This window comes from Coenobita brevimanus, chromosome 110, assembly GCF_032717465.1.
Source record: "Coenobita brevimanus isolate Jiangsu-jjx chromosome 110, ASM3271746v2, whole genome shotgun sequence".
NCBI classification, from domain to species: Eukaryota; Metazoa; Arthropoda; class Malacostraca; order Decapoda; family Coenobitidae; genus Coenobita; species Coenobita brevimanus.
Window position 1 is genome coordinate 41,049,203 of NC_137063.1, and position 22,648 is coordinate 41,071,850.

At 43.3% G+C, this 22,648-nt stretch overlaps 1 protein-coding gene across 1 annotated transcript in view; it reads right to left on the reverse strand.

The window, feature by feature from the left end:
- Nucleotides 1–22,648, reverse strand: part of CdGAPr (GTPase-activating protein CdGAPr) — a 350,099-nt gene that overhangs the window by 129,424 nt on the left and 198,027 nt on the right. Inside the window, exon 4 of the mRNA XM_080286103.1 lies at nucleotides 21,641–21,859. Coding sequence (XP_080142229.1) covers nucleotides 21,641–21,859 — 219 coding nt within the window. The remainder of the gene's footprint in view (nucleotides 1–21,640; nucleotides 21,860–22,648) is intronic.

Below are 22,648 nucleotides of genomic sequence, written 5' to 3' on the forward strand. Positions count from 1 at the left end.
AGACAAGCCCGTTTCTATCCCTACCCCTGCCAAGGTACCACAGATGGATAAATTGAGAGAGAGAGAGAGAGAGAGAGAGAGAGAGAGAGAGAGAGAGAGAGAGAGAGAGAGAGAGAGAGAGAGAGAGAGAAACTGGGTGAAAAAAAAAAAAAAAAAAAAACTTTACCTATATGAGAACGACCTTTGTTTGTGCTACCAGCAATCTAGACTCCGTTCACTTTAACCAGAAATAGAATATCGTCCCTTCTTCAATGCTGAGTTAAGCCAAGGCAGTAACAATAGAATATGGATGCTGGTCACCAAGAATTACTGTGGAAAGGATGCAAAGTCATAGAATGCTCTTATTATGACAATGAACTAACGGAAATCGGCTACAAAAGGTTCCAAATCTCTGCCAAGTTTCCCAAGATAAACTGAATAAACTATAGCTACTTATCCCAACTGTACATCCACACGAGCACTCCCCTCTCCACCTCTACACACCCAACACGCTGCCGCAAACCACACAGGCACACACACCTACACACAGACCCACGCTAACCAGTCATTAAGGAGGCGACACATTCCTCCGGCGTGCCTGACTCGCTCCCCTCCGAGTCACTGGGTTACGTGAAGGACGAAGGAGGCAACATGAGAGTAGCTAGGTGTGCATATGTAGGTAATTTTTCTGAGATATACAGGTACCTTAACTTTTTAGAGACGTTCAAGTAACTTTTCAGGGGTCCTGACAAAATTTGGGAGGTGTATAGGTGAACTGTTGTGAATGCTAAGATAACGATCTAAAAGTGTACATATAATTTACTGGATGTGTGCAGAGCAGTCATTAGAAATATTTACATAAATTCTGGGGGGTATACAGGGGTTATTGGAGATGTTCAGATAAGTTTTCAAATGTGTACAGGTAACTATTGGAGATGTGCACACGACTTTTTGGAAACTAGTAACTTTTCTGAAGCTGTACAGGTGGTTTTCTGGATATATACAGGTACTTTTATTTATATGTTGCTATTATTATGATGATGATGATGATGATGATGATGACGATGATGATTATTATTATTACTATTATTATTTTAGAGAGAGAATTGTACGGTAGGCAGCTTTCTGGAGGTATACCGGTCTACAAGTGACTTCCTGGATGTGCAGGCTACTTATAACCTTTTGGCGGATGCTAATTAAAAGCATACCGTACGTGCATTTCTCTGCAACTATCCATCATTAACTTAGTAACGGGACACACAAACAACAATTAATACTGAACTGTTTTTCATGGGTTTGTCAACGTCTGTATATTTGTTCTTTTTCTCTTTTTCTTTTGCTTCGTCATCTGCTCAATATAGGTTGAAGGAATGCATAAAAAATAAATGTCACTGCCACTGGTGTGTGTGTGTGTGTGTGTGTGTGTGTGTGTGTGTGTGTGTGTGTGTGTGTGTGTGTGTGTGTGTGTGTACGAGAGAGAGAGAGAGAGAGAGAGAGAGAACCTTCGTGCAGACCAGTGTTTCTCAAACTTTTTCACTTCATTCCCCACTTGTGGGGATCTTAACATATTCGTGGCCCCCCTTCAGTTTTCTCTAAGCCCCTTCAATTAATGATGAAAAAATTGTTTTGGCGCACTCCATTTATTTTAATGCTTATAACTATCAATCAGAATGCATATTTTGCTACATATCAATGGGATAGATGACAGTGTTTGCTTTCAGTCAGTCAACTGATTCGAGGCTGTGTCATTGATAACACACATCTCATATCTGAGTCCACATCCAACCAGTGTCGGCTTTTACTTTTTATGTGTAGAAGAGTGGAGAAAAAGAACTCACATAAATATGCCGTGGAAAAAGGCAAGTGGATTCTAAGTGTGATTTCACAGCCACACTCTGATTTACTACTTACACTAGTAGTAATACCTACGTAATATTCTGAAAAATACATCGGACTCCACAAATCGTATCACTGTGTTTCTAAAGTCACTGACCACCGTCTTGTTATATATCACATTGATGTGTACCGGTATAAGTACTTACGTCCCCAACTGTAGGCTACATACGCATTAAGGCTACAGTACACTGAGCGTCACTCCAAAACAACGCAACTCCTATACTGTTACACAAGGGGTTTTCGTCTACTGTTACATATCACAGCTGTTACTCTGGCATTCACACAAGGCGCCCACGTTCGGTGTCACAATTTGTAACTGTTACTTTTAATAGGACGGGTCTCTAACCACTCGCACCCAAACTAGGCATCTTCGTCTACTGTTATTCTCTTAACAGTTTCTCTTGCAACTATACTGTACCTCATCTTGTCCGGTGTTACACTTATCCTTGTCAGATATACACCAAGAATCACCTACCGGTATCACAATTATATCCCTCTCATTTCTCTGTTGTTTTATTCTGTTGCATCTAAAGCACACGCTAGTCTTCGTTATACCTATGGATATGATGTCTACCATATACTAAGCACCAAGGTGCACTGTTACACTCTACCCATGCATGTCGAAATTATACCAGGAATTTTTAGTGGCCGCAGTTACACGTTACACCTATCTCTTACTGTATACCACATGCTCTTCCCTGTTATATCCTCTACAAGCTTATCAAATCTATACCAAGAATGTTCCAGTCCACTGTTATATTACACCCACTCATGTTATCATACCAGGGAGCAACACTCCACAGTAACATCCTACACCTGTCTGTCACATCTACACCACATCCTGTTCCCTGTTACACCTAGCACCTGTCACTGTCACACACCAAGGCTAATAGTGTGAGAGCAGACACACACACACACACACACACACACAACGAATTCAATATTCAGGGGATTAGAATATAAAAGGGAAAAAGGGCATGTTACAGGGAAAAGGGGTAGAGACAAAAATGGAATGTAAATTAATAGATACTGGAGGGGGAAAGATGTAGATAGGGAATAGAGATAGAAAAATGAAACAGAAACGAGAACACGGACAGAAAATGCAAGACAATGGTAACAGAGAAAGTGATTAAAGGGAGACAATATCTATTGAAAATTACAGAGAAACTTAAGGAGATAGGATTTAGATGGCCGTGGAAATAAATCAGAATACTGGGGGACGACTGCACGAAAATAGAAAGACGAAGAAAAGCTACATCAAAGAAGAGGAAAGGATATTGAGAGAAAACACAAACACACGCACAGGGCGAAATACAGATGAAAGGAATGAAAGATTATTATTAGGGACAATATCTCTGCCTTGTAATTACGGAATGCATATAGAACTCCTGACGTTAATCGTATTCCACACTCTTATTACTCTAATTTGGCAAAACTGCATCTTATTGCTCTAACTAGGCCTAAAAATGCCATCTCCACCTTGAATGCTGAGTTGTAATGATTGATTTTATACAGTAAGATGATAGTCACGAAAAAGTGCCATGGAAGGCATACAAAGTCACAGTATTATCTTTTTCAGGCACCGAACTACAAGAAATACACTAAGCTGCTAGGGGAGGAAAATCTGGGCGAAATTAAAGCGAAACAACTATAACTGAAGTACCTTAATCGAACCTTCACTAAAACATCGTAATCATGAACGCTAAATATAGAACTAAAACCAAAACTATATATACTCTATTTCACCAAGTTTGTCACCATCAGCGACATCGTCAACGCCTGTAGTGTTGATGTAAATCCTCTGCACCAGGTGAACCTCTTTATATTACCTTTAGAACCAATATAAAGGCAATACAAAAAGGTATATCCAGTACTGAGAACATTTATCAACACTACAGGTGCTGACGGCATCACTGATATGGTGCCAGACTTGGTGAAACGGAGAAGAGTAATTACCAAAACAAATCAAGTAGAAACTAACAGAAGAGCTCAACGCCAATTCGTAATAAATTAATCAAGATGCGTACGTAGTGCTTGACGTTATCCACAGAAAAAACGCTCAACTTAGTAAACACACACACACACACACACACACACACACACACACGGTCTAGCGCCGTCCCCATCAATACCATACTCTGGCTACCAGGTCCACTTTCATTATTTTTTTCCATGACGCTAATGTTCTGTACTTCCCTTCATGCCAAAGTAGAGGTGTGTGTGTGTGTGTGTGTGTGTGTGTGTGTGTGTGTGTGTGTGTGTGTGTGTGTGTGTGTGTGTGTGTGTGTGTGTGTGTGTGTGTGAGAGAGAGAGAGAGAGAGAGAGAGAATCATCGAGTGTCTGTTTCGTATTCAGGATTAGCCAGGTGTTCAATTTGGTGTTCAAAGCGATTTCCATTTGCGTCTGCACCATACCTACACACACACACACACACACACACACACACACACCATACTCCACATACCATATCTCCTGACCATACCACTCTATCCCACCACACCAAACAAGACCACACCACCACACCATTCCCACTAACACCACCATACACAGTATTAACATATATCACACCACACTACCTATTCTCACCAACTCACAACACCACATCCCACCATTTATCCTCATCAATCCACACCACACCCAGCATACCACACCACACCACACCCGGCCACACCTCCAAAGGGGACACAAAGGGAATCCCAGAGCGCATGACTCACCACACACATACCAGAACACTCAGTAACCACACACCAGTCTTCCTACCACCGCACCACACGGTCAGGAAGTACCGGTAATGGCCTGGGGGAGGGGAGGGGGCAGGCAGAGAGATTAGGTGGAGGAAGAAAGCGATGAGGGAGGAGGAAAGTTCTCAAGATGGAATACAGTACTAGGAGGAAGAAAGTACTGGGGGAGGAGGAAAATACTGGGGCAGGGATAAAAACTGGGGGAGGAGGAAAATACTGGGGCAGGGATAAAAACTGGGGGAGGAGGAAAATACTGAAAAAGGAGGAAAGCGAGGGGGCGGAGGAAAGTACGCAAGAAGGAGTTACTCGGGCAGGAGGGAAGAACTGACGGAGAAGGGAAGCAAAGAAAAATGCTAGTATGAACAAAGTTACTGGGGAAGGATGAAATAATGGTGGAGAAGGGGTCTGCTGGAGGAGGAAAGCAATAAGAACTGGAGAATAAGGAAAGAACGATGGAGGAAAGGAGCACTGGAGAGGAAATAATATAATGGAGGAAGTGCGGGAGGGGAGGGCAGATCATACCAAGGAAAATACATAACAGCTAAAAAAATAAAAGAAAGAAAGAAAAAAATGAAGGAGTAAAGAAGTCATTTGGGAAAGTACCTGGGAGAGAGGAATATGAGAAGGGAGGTATGTAAAAACAATAAGAAAAAGGGAAATAATGAAGAAGGTATTGGGAAAAGTATGAGGGAAAATAGAGGAGGGAAATATCTAAAAACAGGAATATTTAAGACATGAATGAAAGGAATGGAGAAGGTGCTGAGGACAGTATCAGAGGAAAGAACACAGAAGGAAGGGGTGTATTTAAAAAGAGAAAAATTTACAGGATGAATGGAGGCTGGACGTTTTCGATAAGTACGCTCTCTCTCTCTCTCCACCTTATGTATTGCAGTGGGATTTGAATGATGATGATGAAATTGGTATGGGCAAGAGGTAAATATTTGGGAAGATTGTGTCCTTTGGGTGAAAAAGACGCCGTACCGTAAACAGAGAGAAGCATCATGAAACGAGAGAGAGAGAGAGAGAGAGAGAGAGAGAGAGAGAGAGAGAGAGAGAGAGAGAGAGAGAGACTGACTTTGAAGGAAGGACTGAGCATGTGGAGAAAGAGGCCTGAGGGGAATCAAGGTTGTAGGAGAGAGTGGCTGGGGTAAGGAGGGGAAAAAGGGGAGACAGAAAGGAGAGTAAGGGGGAGCTAAGGTGAGGGGAGAGAAAGAGGGTAATCAAGGGGAGAAAGAGGGAGATAGAGCGGAGTGTAAAAGAAAGACAGAGAGGAGAGAATGAGGAGAGGGTGAGGGGAGGGAAAGAGGGAAATGAAGGTCAAAGAAAGAGGGATATAGTTGGAAAAGAAGGAGGGAGATAAAGAGTAATGAAAGAGAGAGACAGAGGAGAGAACCAAGGAAACAGAGGGGAGGGGGGAAGATAAAGGCGAGGACGAGGGAAAATGAGAAAGAGGAAGGCAGAGGGAAAGCAGATAGAGGGCTGAGAAAGAGGGAGATAAGAGGTACCGATGCAGGGAGGCAAAGGGAAAGAGAGAGAGACAGAGAGAGGGATAGAGAGGGGTGAAAGAAAGAGAATTAGAAAGGCAGAGGGAAGAAAAAAAGGCGAAGGGAGCAGAGTCTAGAAGGGAAAGATGATGCATGTACTGTACCGTGTTGGGGTAAACAAATTATTGAAACTGGGAGGAAACGTAATTTTGTACGGGGGATGATTTAATGAGTGAAAAATGAAATGAAAGGAAGGAAGAAGTGGCAGGAAAGAAGAAGGAAAGGAAGTGGAAGAAGTGAATGGAATGAAGGAAATGAAGAACTGAAGGTAAAAGGTTGAGGAAATGAAAGATGGAAGAAAGAAATAAAGGAAACAAGAAGGATATGATGGAATGAAGGAAAGTGGAAGAAATGAAAGGGAGGAAGAAATAAGTGAATCAAGGAAGGAAGGACGGAAACGAAAAGGGGAAGGGTGAAAGGAAAGAAGAAAAGAGGAAAGGAGAGATGCTGGGAGGAAATAAAGGAAGACGATGTAGATGAAGCCTATAAGGAAGGAAGAAGGGAGGAGGTGGAGAACAAAAAATCAGATAAGTTTAGAGGTAGAAGAAATGGTAGGAGAGAAGGCAAAAGGGAAGGGCGGGACAGAAGTTCGAAGTCTGGATATGGAAAGAGGTTTACAGGGAAGGAATGGAGGGGTGAGAGTAGGAGGCGATTAGAAGAAGGAGGGAGGAAATAAAAGAAGTAGATGTTATTTGTAGGGATGAAATCAGAGAAGCTTGGAGGAGGTGGAGAAAATTGTAGGGGAGGATTGATTAGAAGGAAGAAAGGGGGGCAAAAATAACAGAATATGGAGGTCGAGGAAGACTGCGGCGAAGGAAGTAAAGAAGCGACGGAGGGAAGAAGGGAGGGAAGGAAAATGAGACTGTAGGAAAGAAAGGAAAGAGGGAAGGAAGATGAGACTGTAGGAAAGAAAGGAAAGAGGGAAGGAAGATGAGACTGTAGGAAAGAAAGGAAAGAGGGAAGAAAGACTGAGTTAGGAAAGCTGTGATGATGAACGTGAGGTGGTGCCAGAGGAGAGAATTATGACGCAAGGAGAGGAAATGTAACTGGAGAAAAAGAGTGATAAGCAATATTATTAAAGTGGAATAATAATAATAATAATAATAATAATAAACAATGAGAGAGAGAGAGAGAGAGAGAGAGAGAGAAATAATAATAATAATGATAATAATAATACTAATAATAAACAATGAGAGAGAGAGAGAGAGAGAGAGAAACAAAACTGAGAACAGAGGCTCAATAAAAGTGTGTAGGGTGAAGGAATGTGGATAAAGGGGAGAGGGAGAGAGAAAGGGGACACAAGAAATGACTGATGAGTGTATTGTGTCGCGAATGGAGGGGAATAAAAGAGGAAAACATGAGAATGAAAAGAGAGGAGGGGAGAAGGGGGACAGATAAGAAAAGAAGGAAGCGAAGGGATAGGAAGAAAGGGGATCAATAAAAGGGAAAAAGGATGGGAAGGGAGGAGGAACAGGAAGAAGAAAAACAAGAAAAAAAACTGAAAGGAAAGGGAATATTGTAGGAAAAAAATACAGGAAAAGAAGAGACGAAACGGGAGCAGATGACAGGAAGATAAAAACGAGAAATGAGAATGAAAAAAAAAAAAAAAGGAGAGGAAAAGGCAATATGGAAGAAGCTAAGGGAAGGAGATGGGCAAGTGCTGGAAGAAGCAATTAATAAAGTGAAAAGAATGGAGTGGGAAAGAATGAAAGAGAACGGAAAACACAAAAGAAAAAAGGGAAAGATTGAGAGCAAGCAGAGGGGACAGACAGGAGCGCATGATGTGAAAGGAAGGGGAGAGGAAAAATATAGGAAAATATGAGCAGGGAAAGCTATGAATGAAAGAGAAGTTCAGGAGGAGGAGGAGGAGGAGGAGGAGGAAAGAAGGGGACAGGGGAGAAGGGGACAGGAAGGGAGGAATGGTGATAGGAGGAAGGGAAGGAGATATGGGATGTACGAGAGACGGGAGGAGGGAAAAAGGGAAAAAGAGGTCGGTCAACAAGGGAGAGGGAACAGAGAAGCTTAGATGACAAGCAAACATAAGGTCTAAGAAGCTGTGAATAATAAATTACAATGTTACCCTACGCCACCATGAATAAGAATCATGAAAAATGCCATAGGAAAGGGGCTGGCTAAAGAGGAAAGAATAATGAGGAAAACGAAACTTGACTGAATAAACAATAACAATGAAAACTTTGATTAAACGAGAACAAGAGGAAAGTAAGGCGATGGAATGCGACAAACAGAATGAAAACTAAAGAGCAATTAAACGTTAAAAAAAAGAACAAAAAAGAAGTACAAGCAACAGGAAAAACGAGAATATCAGTCGAGAAATGACATCACACACACACACACACATTCCAGATCATCCACAGAGTTTACCCAAAATTTTCCTCATTCTTGGAGGCCGCCAGATAAGAACACGAGAGAGAGGAACGGAAAGATGGGCTAAAGTGTATAAATAAAGAAGATAAAGAAGAAATATGAGAGGACATATTATTAAAGATCATAGGCTCTAAAACAACTACACAGCACTGAGAAAGAAGTGTATAAGGTGAGTGGGTATGAAAGAAGAATGAAAATGAATGCAGAAAAGGAAAGTTAAGAGAAACTTGAGATGTAATTGCAGTGCATGTGCAGCAGTTCAAGAGAATGTTAAAGAGATGAAGAGGGCAAAGGGAGAGTGAAGCAAAGTGGTGGAATGCAATGTAAATGTTAAGCTGGAATAATAATAACAATAATAATAATAATAATAATAATAATAATAATAATAATATTTGAGTAGTAGTAGTAGTAGCAGTAGTAGTAGTAGTAACAGGAGGAGGAGGAGGAGGAGGAAAGAACCGAAGTGGGAGATGAGAAGAGAGAAAGAGGATAGGGGATGTCAAGGGCCTTTGAGCGTGAGGCAGCAGATGATGGTGTGTGTGTGTGTGTGTGTGTGTGTGTGTGTGTGTGTAGGGCCTTTGAGCGTGAGGTAGCAGATGATGGTGTGTGTGTGTGTGTGTGTGTGTGTGTGTGTGTGTGAGAGAGAGAGAGAGAGAGAGAGAGAGAGAGAGAGAGAGAGAGAGAGAGAGAGAGAGAGAGAGAAATTTAAACAAAAGAAAACAGAACAACACTAATGTGGAAAACAAGAGACTAACACAAGAGGGGAGTAGAAGGGTGGAGTTAATGAGGACGTGGGTGGAGTGAGATTGAGTAAAGGGTGGAGAGGAGAAAGCAGGATAAATATGGACACAGGTACACACAGGAAGAGATAACAGGTAAAGGCACAAAGGAGGGGACAGAGAAATGAAAGACAGACTAGGAGAGAGAGAGAGAGAGAGAGAGAGAGAGAGAAAGAGAGAGAGCTAAGGTGCCAGTCTCACCATGTCACCGTGTCATGAAACCGAGCTTGTATATCCAACACGACCCTGTCACCTCTCTCTATATCCATCACGGCCCGACATTCCCCCCCCTTTCTCTCCCTCTCCCCCCCTCTCTCTATCTATCTATCTCACGGATAAGGTAGATATTGACGCCATACTGGTTGCTGATGCCCTGGAAAGCTTGCTATACCACACCGCCTCCTACTGCATCCACTTTCCCACATGGACACTATCGCCAACGCTATTCTCGTTACACCGGCCCTAGTCAAATCACTTCCCCTGCTAACAGATTAAAGTATCTATCTATCTACTCATATTTGTAACCAGACGCCTTAATCCCTGAAGAGGTTTAGACATGTGAATCGCCTCCATGTCACTCTGCCCGTCATCAGGCCACCCTTTCCAACTCACTCCCTCTCCCTATGTATACCTGACACAGTGAGAAACAGATAAACTCAGCTACATCGAAAAGCAATACAGAAAGAATAGCATCGCGACACACACAAATATGAGTTTCCTAATTACCTGAGATAAGCCAATATTAATACTGGTAATTGTGAGATTGTTGTTGTCCCGTCTACTAGAAGACACTGAGAACATTCTGATATAATTAGCACCTCGCTCGTTACCGCATCTATAATGACCGTAATTATACCTCAGTCCCTGTGCATGTTCCCACGGTGATAAAGACTTGACAGATGGAGTTAGCTGGTGATAGAAATGGTGATAAATGGGTCTCGTCTCTTCTCTGTACCTGCACGGGCGAATGTGGGCAGGCACGTAATCCCACGGTGATCGAAGGGCATGATACAAGGCAGAGTTAGCTGGTGATAGCGGTGGTGATAAATTGTGTGTGTGTGTGTGTGTGTGTGTGTGTGTGTGTGTGTGTGTGTGTGTGTGTGTGTGTGTGTGTGTGTGTGTGTGTGTGTGTGTGTGTGTGTGTGTGTGTGTGTGTGTGTGTGTGTGTGTGTGTGTGTGTGTGTGTGTGTGTGTGTGTGTGTGTGATGATAGCGTCTGATGATGAGCTCGGATAATGGGCTTAAACCTGTCACAGCCGAGGGTGGGGGGAGGGAAAAGGGAGGAGGAAGCGTGAAGATAACGAGGAGAGAAGGTAAAGGAAATGTAGAGGGTACGGCAGAAGAAAGGAGAAGAGAAGGAGGAGGAATAAGAGTGATGTAAAATAGGAGAAAAGGGGAGAGGGAAGGAGGAGAAGGAAGCGGGACAAGGAAATGAAAGAGATAGGAGAGAGAGATATAAGGTGGAGGTGGAGGGGGAGGAGAGGATGAAAGGATGAAGGGGAGGAAATGAGGAGGAAAGAGGGAAGGGGGTGGGGAAGGAAGGGGAGGGTCGGGAGCGACGGTGGAGAAGACGATAAGGAGGAGGAGGAGGAGGAGGAGAGACGAGGGAGGAGGAGGAGGAAGAATGAAGGAAATCCATGAAGGGGAAGAAAAGGAAGGGGAGAAAAAGGAAGTGAGGGAAAGAGCATGATGGGAAAGAAATGGAGAGCCAGGAAGGAAAGGAAATGGGAGAAGAAGGAAGAAACAAGATGGTAAAAAGATGAGAGAAAAAGGATGTGCGAAAGATTAGAACAGGAATGGGAGGAAGGCATAAACAGGAAGAAACGGGTGTGGAAGGTAAGGGAGAAACAAGAAAGATGGGAAAGGGATGGAAAAATCAGGGAAAATGGATGGAATAAACAAGGAGGGAGAAACCAGGAGGGAAATGAGAGGAAAAGAATGGGAAAAGCGAAGGACGAAATCGGACTAAAATGAACAGGAAGGGAAAGGAGGGGCGAATAAACCCTCAATCACCTCATTCCCTCCCCATCCCTTCCCCACGTTGGACATCTGTGGGGAGGGTCAGAGGTGACATGAATGGCCTACTGTATGAAGAAAGATGCAGAAATACAAGGATACACAACAACAACAACAACAACAAAGATACAGAAATACAAGAGCAGAATACACAACAACAACAACACAAAGATACGTAACAACGAAAGACCATGATACACATCACAAGTTATAAACAGCTACATATGTTACGTCGCCAGGTCTATTATTTTCTTCCATCAGTAAATTACAGCAGGTGTATGATACTGACAGCTATGTACATACAGTTATCTACACACACACACACACACACACAGTTAACATACCAGCAACTATGGTCTGTATAATATTAACAGCGACACGAAGCTCAAAGATACTATATATATATATATATATATATATATATATATATATATATATATATATATATATATATATATAACAGAGAGAGAGAGACATGCTAAATGCTATACAGTACAGTACTTCCCACTGTTGACCTCAGGGATAAAGGACTGAACAGAGAGGCTGCCAGAGATCAAGCAGCATGGACAGCAGCCATTAGTTGAAAAAGACCGGTATGCAACTACGTTGGAGCCTTTATAAATGATACGATACGATACATAGTTAGCTGGAATGCTATTTTACTATCATCCAATGTTTGTAAAGTCTCTGACATTTTTGCCGCGGCATGTTTCTCACGGATGAATTAAATCGTTTGACTTTAGGAAGAATGCAATGTAAAGTAAGTATTTCGCTGCCAGAGGGTTAAGCTGGGGGGGAAGCCAAGCGGTCATCACCATTCACCCCTATACTGCCCCACCATGACCGTAGGGGTCCACGGATAGGCAACTTCATCCTAGTTGACAAGGGGTTAATTGCATCTAACACCAAGCTATCGCATCCCAGCTTAGCCATGCACGAACCTGAGCAGCACCTTTAAGCTTAGGAAATAATGGATGGGGCTCGACCTCCGATCTCTGCACTTTTCCTGCCCTCCCGGATCCCATCAATTAGTAATAAGTGTTGCCTCATCTCTCACTACGCTTCACTTCTTTCATAATGATTTTAATTATTATTATTATTATCACAGCCTAAATGAGACACCACAAGACGATTTAACTCAACTTAGATACTGGTATGTCTTGTATTGATGAGATTAATGAAAGCTGCCGTGTGTTTGATCTCCCCAAAACAAAACGTCTCCTGACCTGGATAAAACCGCCTAAAGATGGCACGAAGAAAACATGAGAGATGGCGAACTTCAGGAGGTTTAACACTTTACAGGTTAATACCGGGTTCTGCTATACCCTTAGAAAATGCCCTCTAGGTAAAAAAAAAAAAAAAACCGTCTGCTGATCAAAACATAAACTACAAAATAAGTAATCACTGAGACGCAAGTTAATAGGAGGATTAACGACGATTACCACTGAACTTTGGCCTTAAACCTTTGCCTTCCACCTATGTTATCTGGTATTAATTAGCTCCGTCTGCGAAAATCATCCCTAAACCAACTCAACCCTGATCTAACCATTTAGTTTTGTGGCTAAATACTGTACAAGAGAGAGAGAGAGAGAGAGAGAGAGAGAAAGTGTGTGTGTGTGTGTGTGTGTGTGTGTGTGTGTGTGTGTGTGTGTGTGTGTGTGTGTGCGCGTGTGTGCGTGCGTGCGTGCGTGCGTGCGTGCGCGCAGAATATACCGAAAATTGTGCTGAACATAAGTAAACGATTCTCCAGCTTGGAATACGACACCATGAATCCACACGAGAGAGAGAGAGAGAGAGAGAGAGAGAGGAAAAAAAAAACACGACCAGCTACACTAACAATAGACTAATAATTCTCCATGTCAAACCTTCAAAGCTCTCGTCGGAAAGAAAAATGGTATAATCAATTTTTGCCCCCAAGTTTTATGTTCAAAAGACATTACAATATTCACTTTTCCCACTGATAAATAAAAAAAAAAAAATTGTGGAAAGGCTTTTTTTTTTTCCTTTTAGTAAACGTCTATTAATACCAAAATATTTAACTTAGCAGATCCTCCAACAGCGAAGGGGTAAATGAAAGGAATACATAAACCCTCCTTCAATATCGAAATGTTTCTCCGAAGATGAAGTAACATTGTCGGTAAATAACAAGCACATTAACACACACACACACACACACACACACACACACACACACACACACACACACACACACACACACACACTCGATTAACAACTTCCCTGTCCCATCTCGTAAAACTTTCCCAGCTCAACAACAATGATTCTTTCCCAAGGCAATATAAAATCACATAACACACACACACACACACACACACACACACACACACACACACACACACACACACACACACACACACTAGATTAACAACTTCCCTGTCCCATCTCGTAAAACTTTCCCAGCTCAACAACTATGTCTCTTTCCCAAGGCAATATAATTTCTCTTGGCCAAAGCCCCTTCTAGTTTCCCTTTCGCCAAGATGGATTTTTTTTCCTCTGTCCACAATCTGACATTTCATTTTCCCTCAAGACATGGTAATTTCTCTTTCCCCTTAGGTCATGCTTCTGCCCTTAGGATGTAAACGACCTGGTGGTGTGTGTGTGTGTGTGTGTGTGTGTGTGTGTGTGTGTGTGTGTGTGTGTGTGTGTGTGTGTGTGTGTGTGTGTGTGTGTGTGTGTGTGTGTGTGTGTGTGAGAGAGAGAGAGAGAGAGAGAGAGAGAGAGAGAGAGAGAATCAGTGAGGCAAGCTGAAGTCTGGAGGGCACAAGGAACCAGTGCCTGGGGAGACAATTATCAGCCTTGATGTTAACCACGTGTGGGGCAGGCGGGGAGGGTAAGAAGAGGAAAAAAAGAAAATGTGAGAGGAAAGGAAGAGAGAGAGAGAGATGGGGGGAGGGGAATGAAAGAAAAGGAAAGGCAGACGGGAAGGAGTGAAAACTGGAAGGGGAGCAGAGAAGAACAGCGAGAAGAGAGGGAGGATGGGGGATGGTCTGAAGGAAACGATAGAGTAAGATCAAAATGAGGTGTAGCTTATACATTTTATAACTAGTGTGTGTCCTTTGATAGGCAGAAAGAGACAATGTGATATGTTTTTTAAAGTACCATGGTAAGTGCAAGAGGTATGTATATGTGTTCTGAAAGGGGGGACGGGGGAGGTGAGAGGGTAACCAACGAAAAGCAAAGCAGAGAGGAGGAGGGGGCAGGCTCTGAGGCAATAAGACGAGCAATAATGAGGTGAAGAGGATGTTAGTGTGCGTGTGAGAGGGAACGGGAGAACGAAAGGGAAAAGGAAGGACTGTAAGGTGAGAGGGGAAGGGATGGAGGGGAAGATGGAGGAAGGGAGGAACATGCTCTGTCGTAATAAGGCCGGGATGTGTGTGTGTGTGTGTGTGTGTGTGTGTGTGTGTGTGTGTGTGTGTGTGTGTGTGTGTGTGTGTGTGTGTGTGTGTGTGTGTGTGTGTGTGTGTGTGCAAACAAGTGTTCCACCTCTAGTCATGAATATGCCAACATGCACAGTATTCGGTCCAGTCTACCCCAACACATACACCTCGACCATTACCACACCCATCTCTCTCTCTCTCTCTCTCTCTCTCTCTCTCTCTCACACACACACACACACACACACACACACACACACACACACACCAATGCAATCACTACCGCTCAACTGTAAACGCTATACATTCACTTTAACCGGGCAAGACTAATCCATTATGTAACTTTACTTTCTTTCACCGACTTTTACCTCCATAAATACAATGTGTGTGTGTGTGTGTGTGTGTGTGTGTGTGTGTGTGTGTGTGTGTGTGTGTGTAATGGCTAAGTGCGACATGTTAGTGGTTGTGGTTGGTATACGATAAGGTGACACAATACTGATGGCATCTGTGGCAGGAGTAAGGCAGTGACTGTGATAGCTGCGGAAAAAGTATGGCATTATGGTGGCAGTTGTGTTAGCAGTATGGCAATGATGGTGGTAGTTGTGTTAGACGTAAGGTAGCTAATGACCCTGGTAGTTATGTCAGAAGTATGGCCGTGATGGTCGTAGTTGAGGTAAAGGTATGGCGGTGATGGTGGGAGTTGTGGTAGAAGTATGGAGGTTACGTTGGTAGTTGTAGTAGAGGTATGGTAGTGATAGTGATTGTTGTGGTAGAAGTATAAGTGATGGTGGTAGTTGTGGCTGAAGTGGTAGTGATGGCGGTAGTTGCGGCACAAGTATGAGTGACGGTAGTAGCTGTGGTGAGGGTTTCTGTAGTAAGAGCTGTGACTGTGGTAGTCGGGTGGTGGTACGGCGAAGGTTGGTGGTGCTTGTGTAGTGATTGCGGTTGTGGCACTGAGTAAGATACCGGCCAAGTCATTGTGGTGGTGATGGTGGTGGCTGGCTGGTGGTGTCATGGCAGTAGCTGAGTAATGGTAGTAGTCGAGATTGATGGTAGTGAATTGCTGGCTGCAATATGACCTAGCAAAACCAGTAAAAGTAATATAAGTAATGATGATTTACAGAAAAGAATGTAGCAGTAGTAGATGTGGTAGTTGTGGCGGCAGTAGCAGTAGTAGTGGTAATATGAGCATGTAAGTGTGGTAACAGAGATATAACTGGCAGAGTATACACATCAACTGCAGAGTATACACATCAACCGCAGTCAAGCAATCGCCCCTGCAGATTAGTCCAGTGCAGTGAACCGCTGTTCCCTTGCAGCAGACAGCACCTCGCCAGAGCAAGGCCCAGGATGAGCGTGGAGGTGAAGGATTGGTTCCTGGACGGACGCCGCACGTGCGTTTCTCCATCCAGTTAAATGGGAAACCACAGTAAACTCTACATCACCCAGTGACCTCAAGTATTTTCAAACGCAGAGTGTCCAGGCATCTCGAAATGGACTGATTTTGAATTTGTCTCTCTGTTACCGTGTTTTTGTTTTTTCTTGGAGGGAATAATTTTGAGGGTTCCTGGCCTTAGGTTTCTTCTTTCTTGCATTAAAAAAGAAGTTACTTGGTTACTGGTATATGGTTACCACCCAGCTTTGTACATGGCTTCCTGGGTTACAAGAAGCCATTAAGCTTTTCAGTAAGTGTGAAATATCCAAATGGTAGCACTATATGGAGCGAGTGGATGATGGACGCCCCCACCTACCACACTGTGGTGGCAGTGGTAATAAGTGCTATGGCTGTAGCAGTGAGAGGTGAGGTGGAGGTAATACGAGAGTTAATGCTGGTAGTGATAATAATGTGGTAGTCGTGACAATCGTAGTTTGGTGGTGGCAGTAATATTAGCAGCAAAATGTGGGGGGAGGGGTTATAACAGCAATGTGCGGCGATAATGGTGTGGCGGCAATATTACTGGTGCTGGCATGTGGAAAGTAGCTCAATGGTCCACACGTTTCCACACAACATACGCTTCAGCACACCACCTTAACACCACTCCACCACGTACCTACCTACCTACCTACCTACCTAAATGCCTTCCTGCCTCCCTACCTACCTACCAAATCCCTTTCTCATAATGTCCTCTCTCTCTCACTCAAACGTACGAACCTCACACACACACACACACACACACACACACACTGGTACACTCGTCCTCTCCCAATCACATGCGTCTCACCTATTCCGCTTAATCCCCTCCCAATATACAGTATGTCCCCCCTCATCCACACAACAATCCTCTCTCTCTCTCTCATCTCGGTTTCACCCACTGCTGTTCTCGTTCTAATTCCCTTCAAGCGCGACAATAAACCGCTTAAAAAAGAAAAAAAAAAAACGCATTACACAGCTTAACCAAGTTTCTCTTCAGAATACTGCAGGCAATACACAACGACGACAATGTGTTTCTCTTTGGTGGTTGTATACAGACTAAAAATAATGCCTCCAACTACTGTACTCAACTTAGGTCTGTCAAAATGAGAATAGTATACTTAACCTTTTCAGCTCAACACACATTTCCTACAATTAGCATGCTCGTATTTTGTTAACATGAACATATCGAAAAAGACGTCATAGCAGTGATGTGGTTTAATCTCTCTCTCTCTCTCTCTCTCTCTCTCTCCCCCCCCTACACACACACACAAATATAAACCCATAAGGCGACACTATCGGAAATATCTAAAACCCGATCCTTTTTTGCCCCAACAGATGCGTAGGGGAACGTGGCTAGGCTTCTCAGTCACTTCTCGCCCGACTGGCATCATGTTTGTTCACCCCAACTATCCCTTTGATGTACACCCTTAAGGGCCCCATCTGGTTGGTGCGCCTTAAATACACCACCAAGAGTTAATGGTTATATGGTTACCATCAAAAGCAGTAACTGGTTTCCTGAGACACAAGAAATTATTTGGCTTGTCACTCATTGCTGTCACCCGAAGGCAACAATACTACATCGAGTGGGTGGATGGTGGGCGGCCATTTCCCACTAACTCTAGGGAAAATAAGGAAAAATCCACAGGCCTTACAATATTCCGCTTACCCCTCCACTATGATGAAAATAAGATGGCGACTTTTCCTATATTAGTCCGGTTACTGTCACGGGATTTTCCTCACCTACGGATGGATCTCTCGTAATGAAGATACTATGGCGTGTACAGGCCAATCGCTACCGGTATATTTTACTGTTTTTACTTATTTCTCCATCACCTGGGTATAAAACGACTCAAAAAGCCAGCTTCATACCGAACTCTGATGAGGTGTGGGAAAAGAGTCCAGGACCTCGTAGTCCAGTATGTGTAAAGGGTAAATGACAGGCCTACTTCCTTTGGTGGCATAATTAATAGATAAATAGAATAACGTACAGAACAAGAAAATAAGTCGTATTGTAGGTAAAATCCTTCAGCACGAATACCTGTTTTATCCTGGCTGCTTCCTGACAACTAAATTCAGCTCAAGTAGGACACCCCTCTTGCTCAATGCATTAAAAACAACCTTTGTCCATTCCTGAACTACGTGGATGACATTTTATCAACGCTACCAACATGCTGTTTTGGTAATGAACAACTGTGCAGGGATTCTGCATAAAACAATGAAAACTCCCAAAGCGTCCATCGTCGCCATTTTCTTCCACAACAATATTTCTGTTATAGTCTCGCCAAAACCAAATTCCCTGATAAAGTTATTTTTTCTATCAATCTCAGAAAGGCCCGTGCAGGGCTATGGCACAAAGAAATGACAAATTCCAAACGCGATCTCTCATATCCATGTCCACCTTTCCACTTCCCTCCAGCACCCCCCAACCAGTCCACTACTATACCATTTTATCACGCTGAGGAAAGATTTCGCATTGTGAAGGGGCAAAGCACCATGTAATGATGAAAAAATGTCCAAAAGCGATCTCTCGTATCCACCGTCTACCCTCCCACTCTCCTTCAGCGCTCCCGGCCCGTCGCACACTTCCCCCACTTCCCCGCCACTTACTTCGAATGGGGAGTGGCGTTGACAGGGTCGGTGGTTGGGGTGGGTACACAGTTTACGTCCCCCGTCATCGCTGGGGTGCCCTTAGATTCACAGACGAGGTGGGGGGCCCTTGTGGCCATCCACACACACCCCCTTCATCGTCCCTGGCACCTCACTATGTTACCACCCATACATCAATACCATCCTTCTCTTTCACTACCACCACACTTCACTCTATGTTTTCCCTTCACTGTATGTTACCCTGTAACACTTAAAAGACACAAAATCTACTTCACGTAACGTTTCAGACAAGAATGACAGTATTACACACAACAGGCTGGACTGGAGGGAAAGACACAACCACACCCCTCCGCAGTCCGCTTCATACTGAATGTCTGGCGCGGCCGCCCCGCTACAACAACAAACTCGCTCACATGTACCGTCAAGCCTGCCTTGGTTGCCGGCTCTCAGTTTCCCCTCAATTTTCACCTACGACAATTTCCACTGTATTTCCATCCAGTCCTCACAACTCGTAACTTGCAGTCAGTAAAGAGTACAAAACACAACAACTACACTCCAAACATGCAAGTCAGGGTGGGACTGGTGTAGGAGTGTGTGCCAGTGAGGGAGTGACATAGAAAGCTGTGCTAGGGCAGATGTACTGTGGTGTCAGTACACTGTACTACTTGGGGCCATCACAGTACTGGCCGCGCAACAAGTAAAACATTTACCTACCTACCTATCTATCTCTCTATCTACTCTCATCGCCTTATCCTACATGGAACAAGGTCAACACAAACGAATCCATGCATTTCTTTACTTTGACCCTTCTTACAAAGACACATCAACTCTCATGTTCTCCCCGTCTTCTCTCCCGTAGTTCCTGGTCTACCTCCTCCAACAACTATAGCCTGGTTCATCAATTATCTAACTAGTGCTTGACGATACATCCCGATGAGTGAAGCTAAGAATCCCACACGTTTCTGTTCCTAAAGAACGGCCCTTACTCCCATCTTCCTCCCTCAAGCGGTATGTTATCCAGCTTCGTCTATTTTCCTCGCTCCTTAGCTGCTTAGTTTGTTTTACACTCTTAGGTACCCTCCAATATATTAATTACGTCTTTATATTGGCACGAATTGCGCATTTAAGACTATTTGCGTGCTATATGAAGAAACAAGCTGGCAGGGCAGATTAGCTTGTGAGTTTCCTAAGCCCCCGAGGATATGGCCCAAACAGGGAGTTCATGTTAATGCATGTGACTATAAGACGGGTCAATCAGGTAGATATTAATTTTTCTTGCTCAAGTCTTCTCCCACACTAAGACACGCAACCTTGGAATGTGCAATCACTGTCCCTATTTCAGTTCTAGTTACAAACAGGCTGAGGTAAAGAAGACCCTGCTCAATGGTTCCTTGCCCGACCGGGATCAAATCTGGGTCCTCTCAGTCGTGTGCCAGGTATGTGCACGATTACACACCCGCCACTCCAGACGGCCCACTAGCATCTACCCACACATCACAGCACCGCACTTCCTGGTTACCGTACTACCCGCCACACCCCATTACTCCCCAGTATAGACATGGTCTCGGAGTCGTAAACAAACTTACGACTATTATTAACGGCCTCACCTTAATATGATTTCACTTTGAAGGAAAGACTGGAGACGTGATAGGTTTCTACACTGTCCTTATCAGTCGTGAACAAAACTTCCTTAAGACACGAACTCACTTTAAGTCTGTGAACCAAGGCCTGACCAAATCTCCCTCCCATTATGCACGTAAAATACTGCCGAAGCTGCAATGTCAACCAATTTACACAAGGGTTGTAGAAGCAGACATTATTTTTTTTTCTAAGTCGCAATCTTCCACCACACTACGACATAGAACAGTCAATTTTACAATCTAAGTCCCCATTTCTGATCTAGGTATGAACAGGCTGGGGCAGAGATGGCCGACTTTTCACATACGCACCCAGAACACTTTTGGGACACCTGTTCGATACCTGGGATCACTTACAATGAAAACAAGGCACAGGATTGGCACTAAGGACACAGACACATTTGCCCAAAACATATGACTTAAAAGATGAGACGATGCACAGAGTTCCATCTAAGGTCCAGACTCTATTAACTCTACGACCAACCCTTGTATAAAGAAAACATGTGAAGACCAGGGGCTCAGTTTACTCGACGCTTCGCCAAAGATGGCTTCTGCAGGAATAACACACACAAGATATAGTAAGCGCCTAAATTGGCCATAGTGACGTGACAAGTGATAACCACAATAACAAATGAGACACATCTTAATCAAATTGTCTGGTTTCCCGCTAGTTAGCCGCTGTGGTAAAGACTTGGCCTGAGTAAAGGATCCCTTCTTCTGATTCATATTTTTACAGACAGATGCATCAGCTGATTAATAACATATTCTCTTATCATTTACACGGTTCAAGAATTTCACATCCCCACTTCATTCCGTGACCCGTATCTAATCTGTGTTTTACCCCGGCATTATTCATATCAGAGTTTCATATTATATTTATATTCCTTGATTCTTTTCTTCAACCCTTGAAATGTCCCGCCAATGTAAGCCATTATCTGTGGTGGTAGACTGCTTCGCGCTAAGTGTGCACCAATATTTTTTTTTTTCATCTGTGCCGCCAGCAACAAGTCCTGTCGCCCCTCCCCCTTCTATAATCTCCATGAATTTAGAAAATCATAGTAGTGAATTCGCAGCAACCAACAATGATGACCTTATTTTCACTTTGATAAAGGTCATGAATGTAGCTTGCTGCAGGTCCACCACACTTATTTTCAAAGTTCGTGGAGTGAGAGCGGCATGAGAGACGGCGGGACTTTTGATGCCGACTTAACAACTAATGCCAACCGGCCAAAATCTCAGGGTCGAACTCACCTCGAAGGATATCTCATCTGAGGCCTGCGCAATGTACCGCTTGACCACGTAGGCGGCAGCGACGGCGGGCGTGTTGATATCGGAGTCATCGGTGACAATGAGGCGGTGACCCCTGTTGTCCAGCTCCAGCCAGTTGAGCACCGGACCGCACGTGATAAGCGACCCGGCAACCTCGCTCAGTCGGGCGACATATTCGCCTAACAGTCCCGCAACCGCAGCCTGGAAAGAAGAAAATAGATCAGTACATACATAAATACAATAATATACAGTATGTATATATATATATATATATATATATATATATATATATATATATATATATATATATATATATATATATATATTAAACTGGTAGATGTCACTCGGGTTAGAAAAACAGGTTGAGACAAAGTACATTACGCAAATTCACGGAAATCAAATGATGAAAACATCACAATTCAAATTATTCTCATCCTTTCCTCACCAAAGGAAAACAAATAACACACTTAAATAATTATATGATCTTTCATGTGCTGAAAAATAATAAATGTATAAATATGTGAACTTCATTACATATTTGTCTGCATATCTTAAAGGTGAGTGGAAGGGGGACAATCAACATTTGCTTCGTTCCAAATGCAACCATTCAATGTATTGTTATCTTTATTTGTTATCTTTACGAGGGCAAGAAGCCATCCCAAAGCCGAATACAATCGAGTGACGGCACAAAAATTAAGAAAGCGATTTCACGTCCCAAAATGTAATTAGACTCTCTTATTTACTATTATAGGACGGGATGCCGCTCCCAAACAAAGCAAAACAGTCTGACGACAACATGGTTACTATCATCATCGTCATTATCACCATCATAAGAATTAAATACCTGAAATTTCTCACGCTCTGAAATGGCTGAAAGTTAAAGGAAGGAATGCAGATCTGCAATGTGACTAATACCCGGAAGATCAAATCTAAACTTAGCGAAGAAAACGCTCTGTATTCTGAGACCGAAGAGTAGCATCGTGCCGTAAT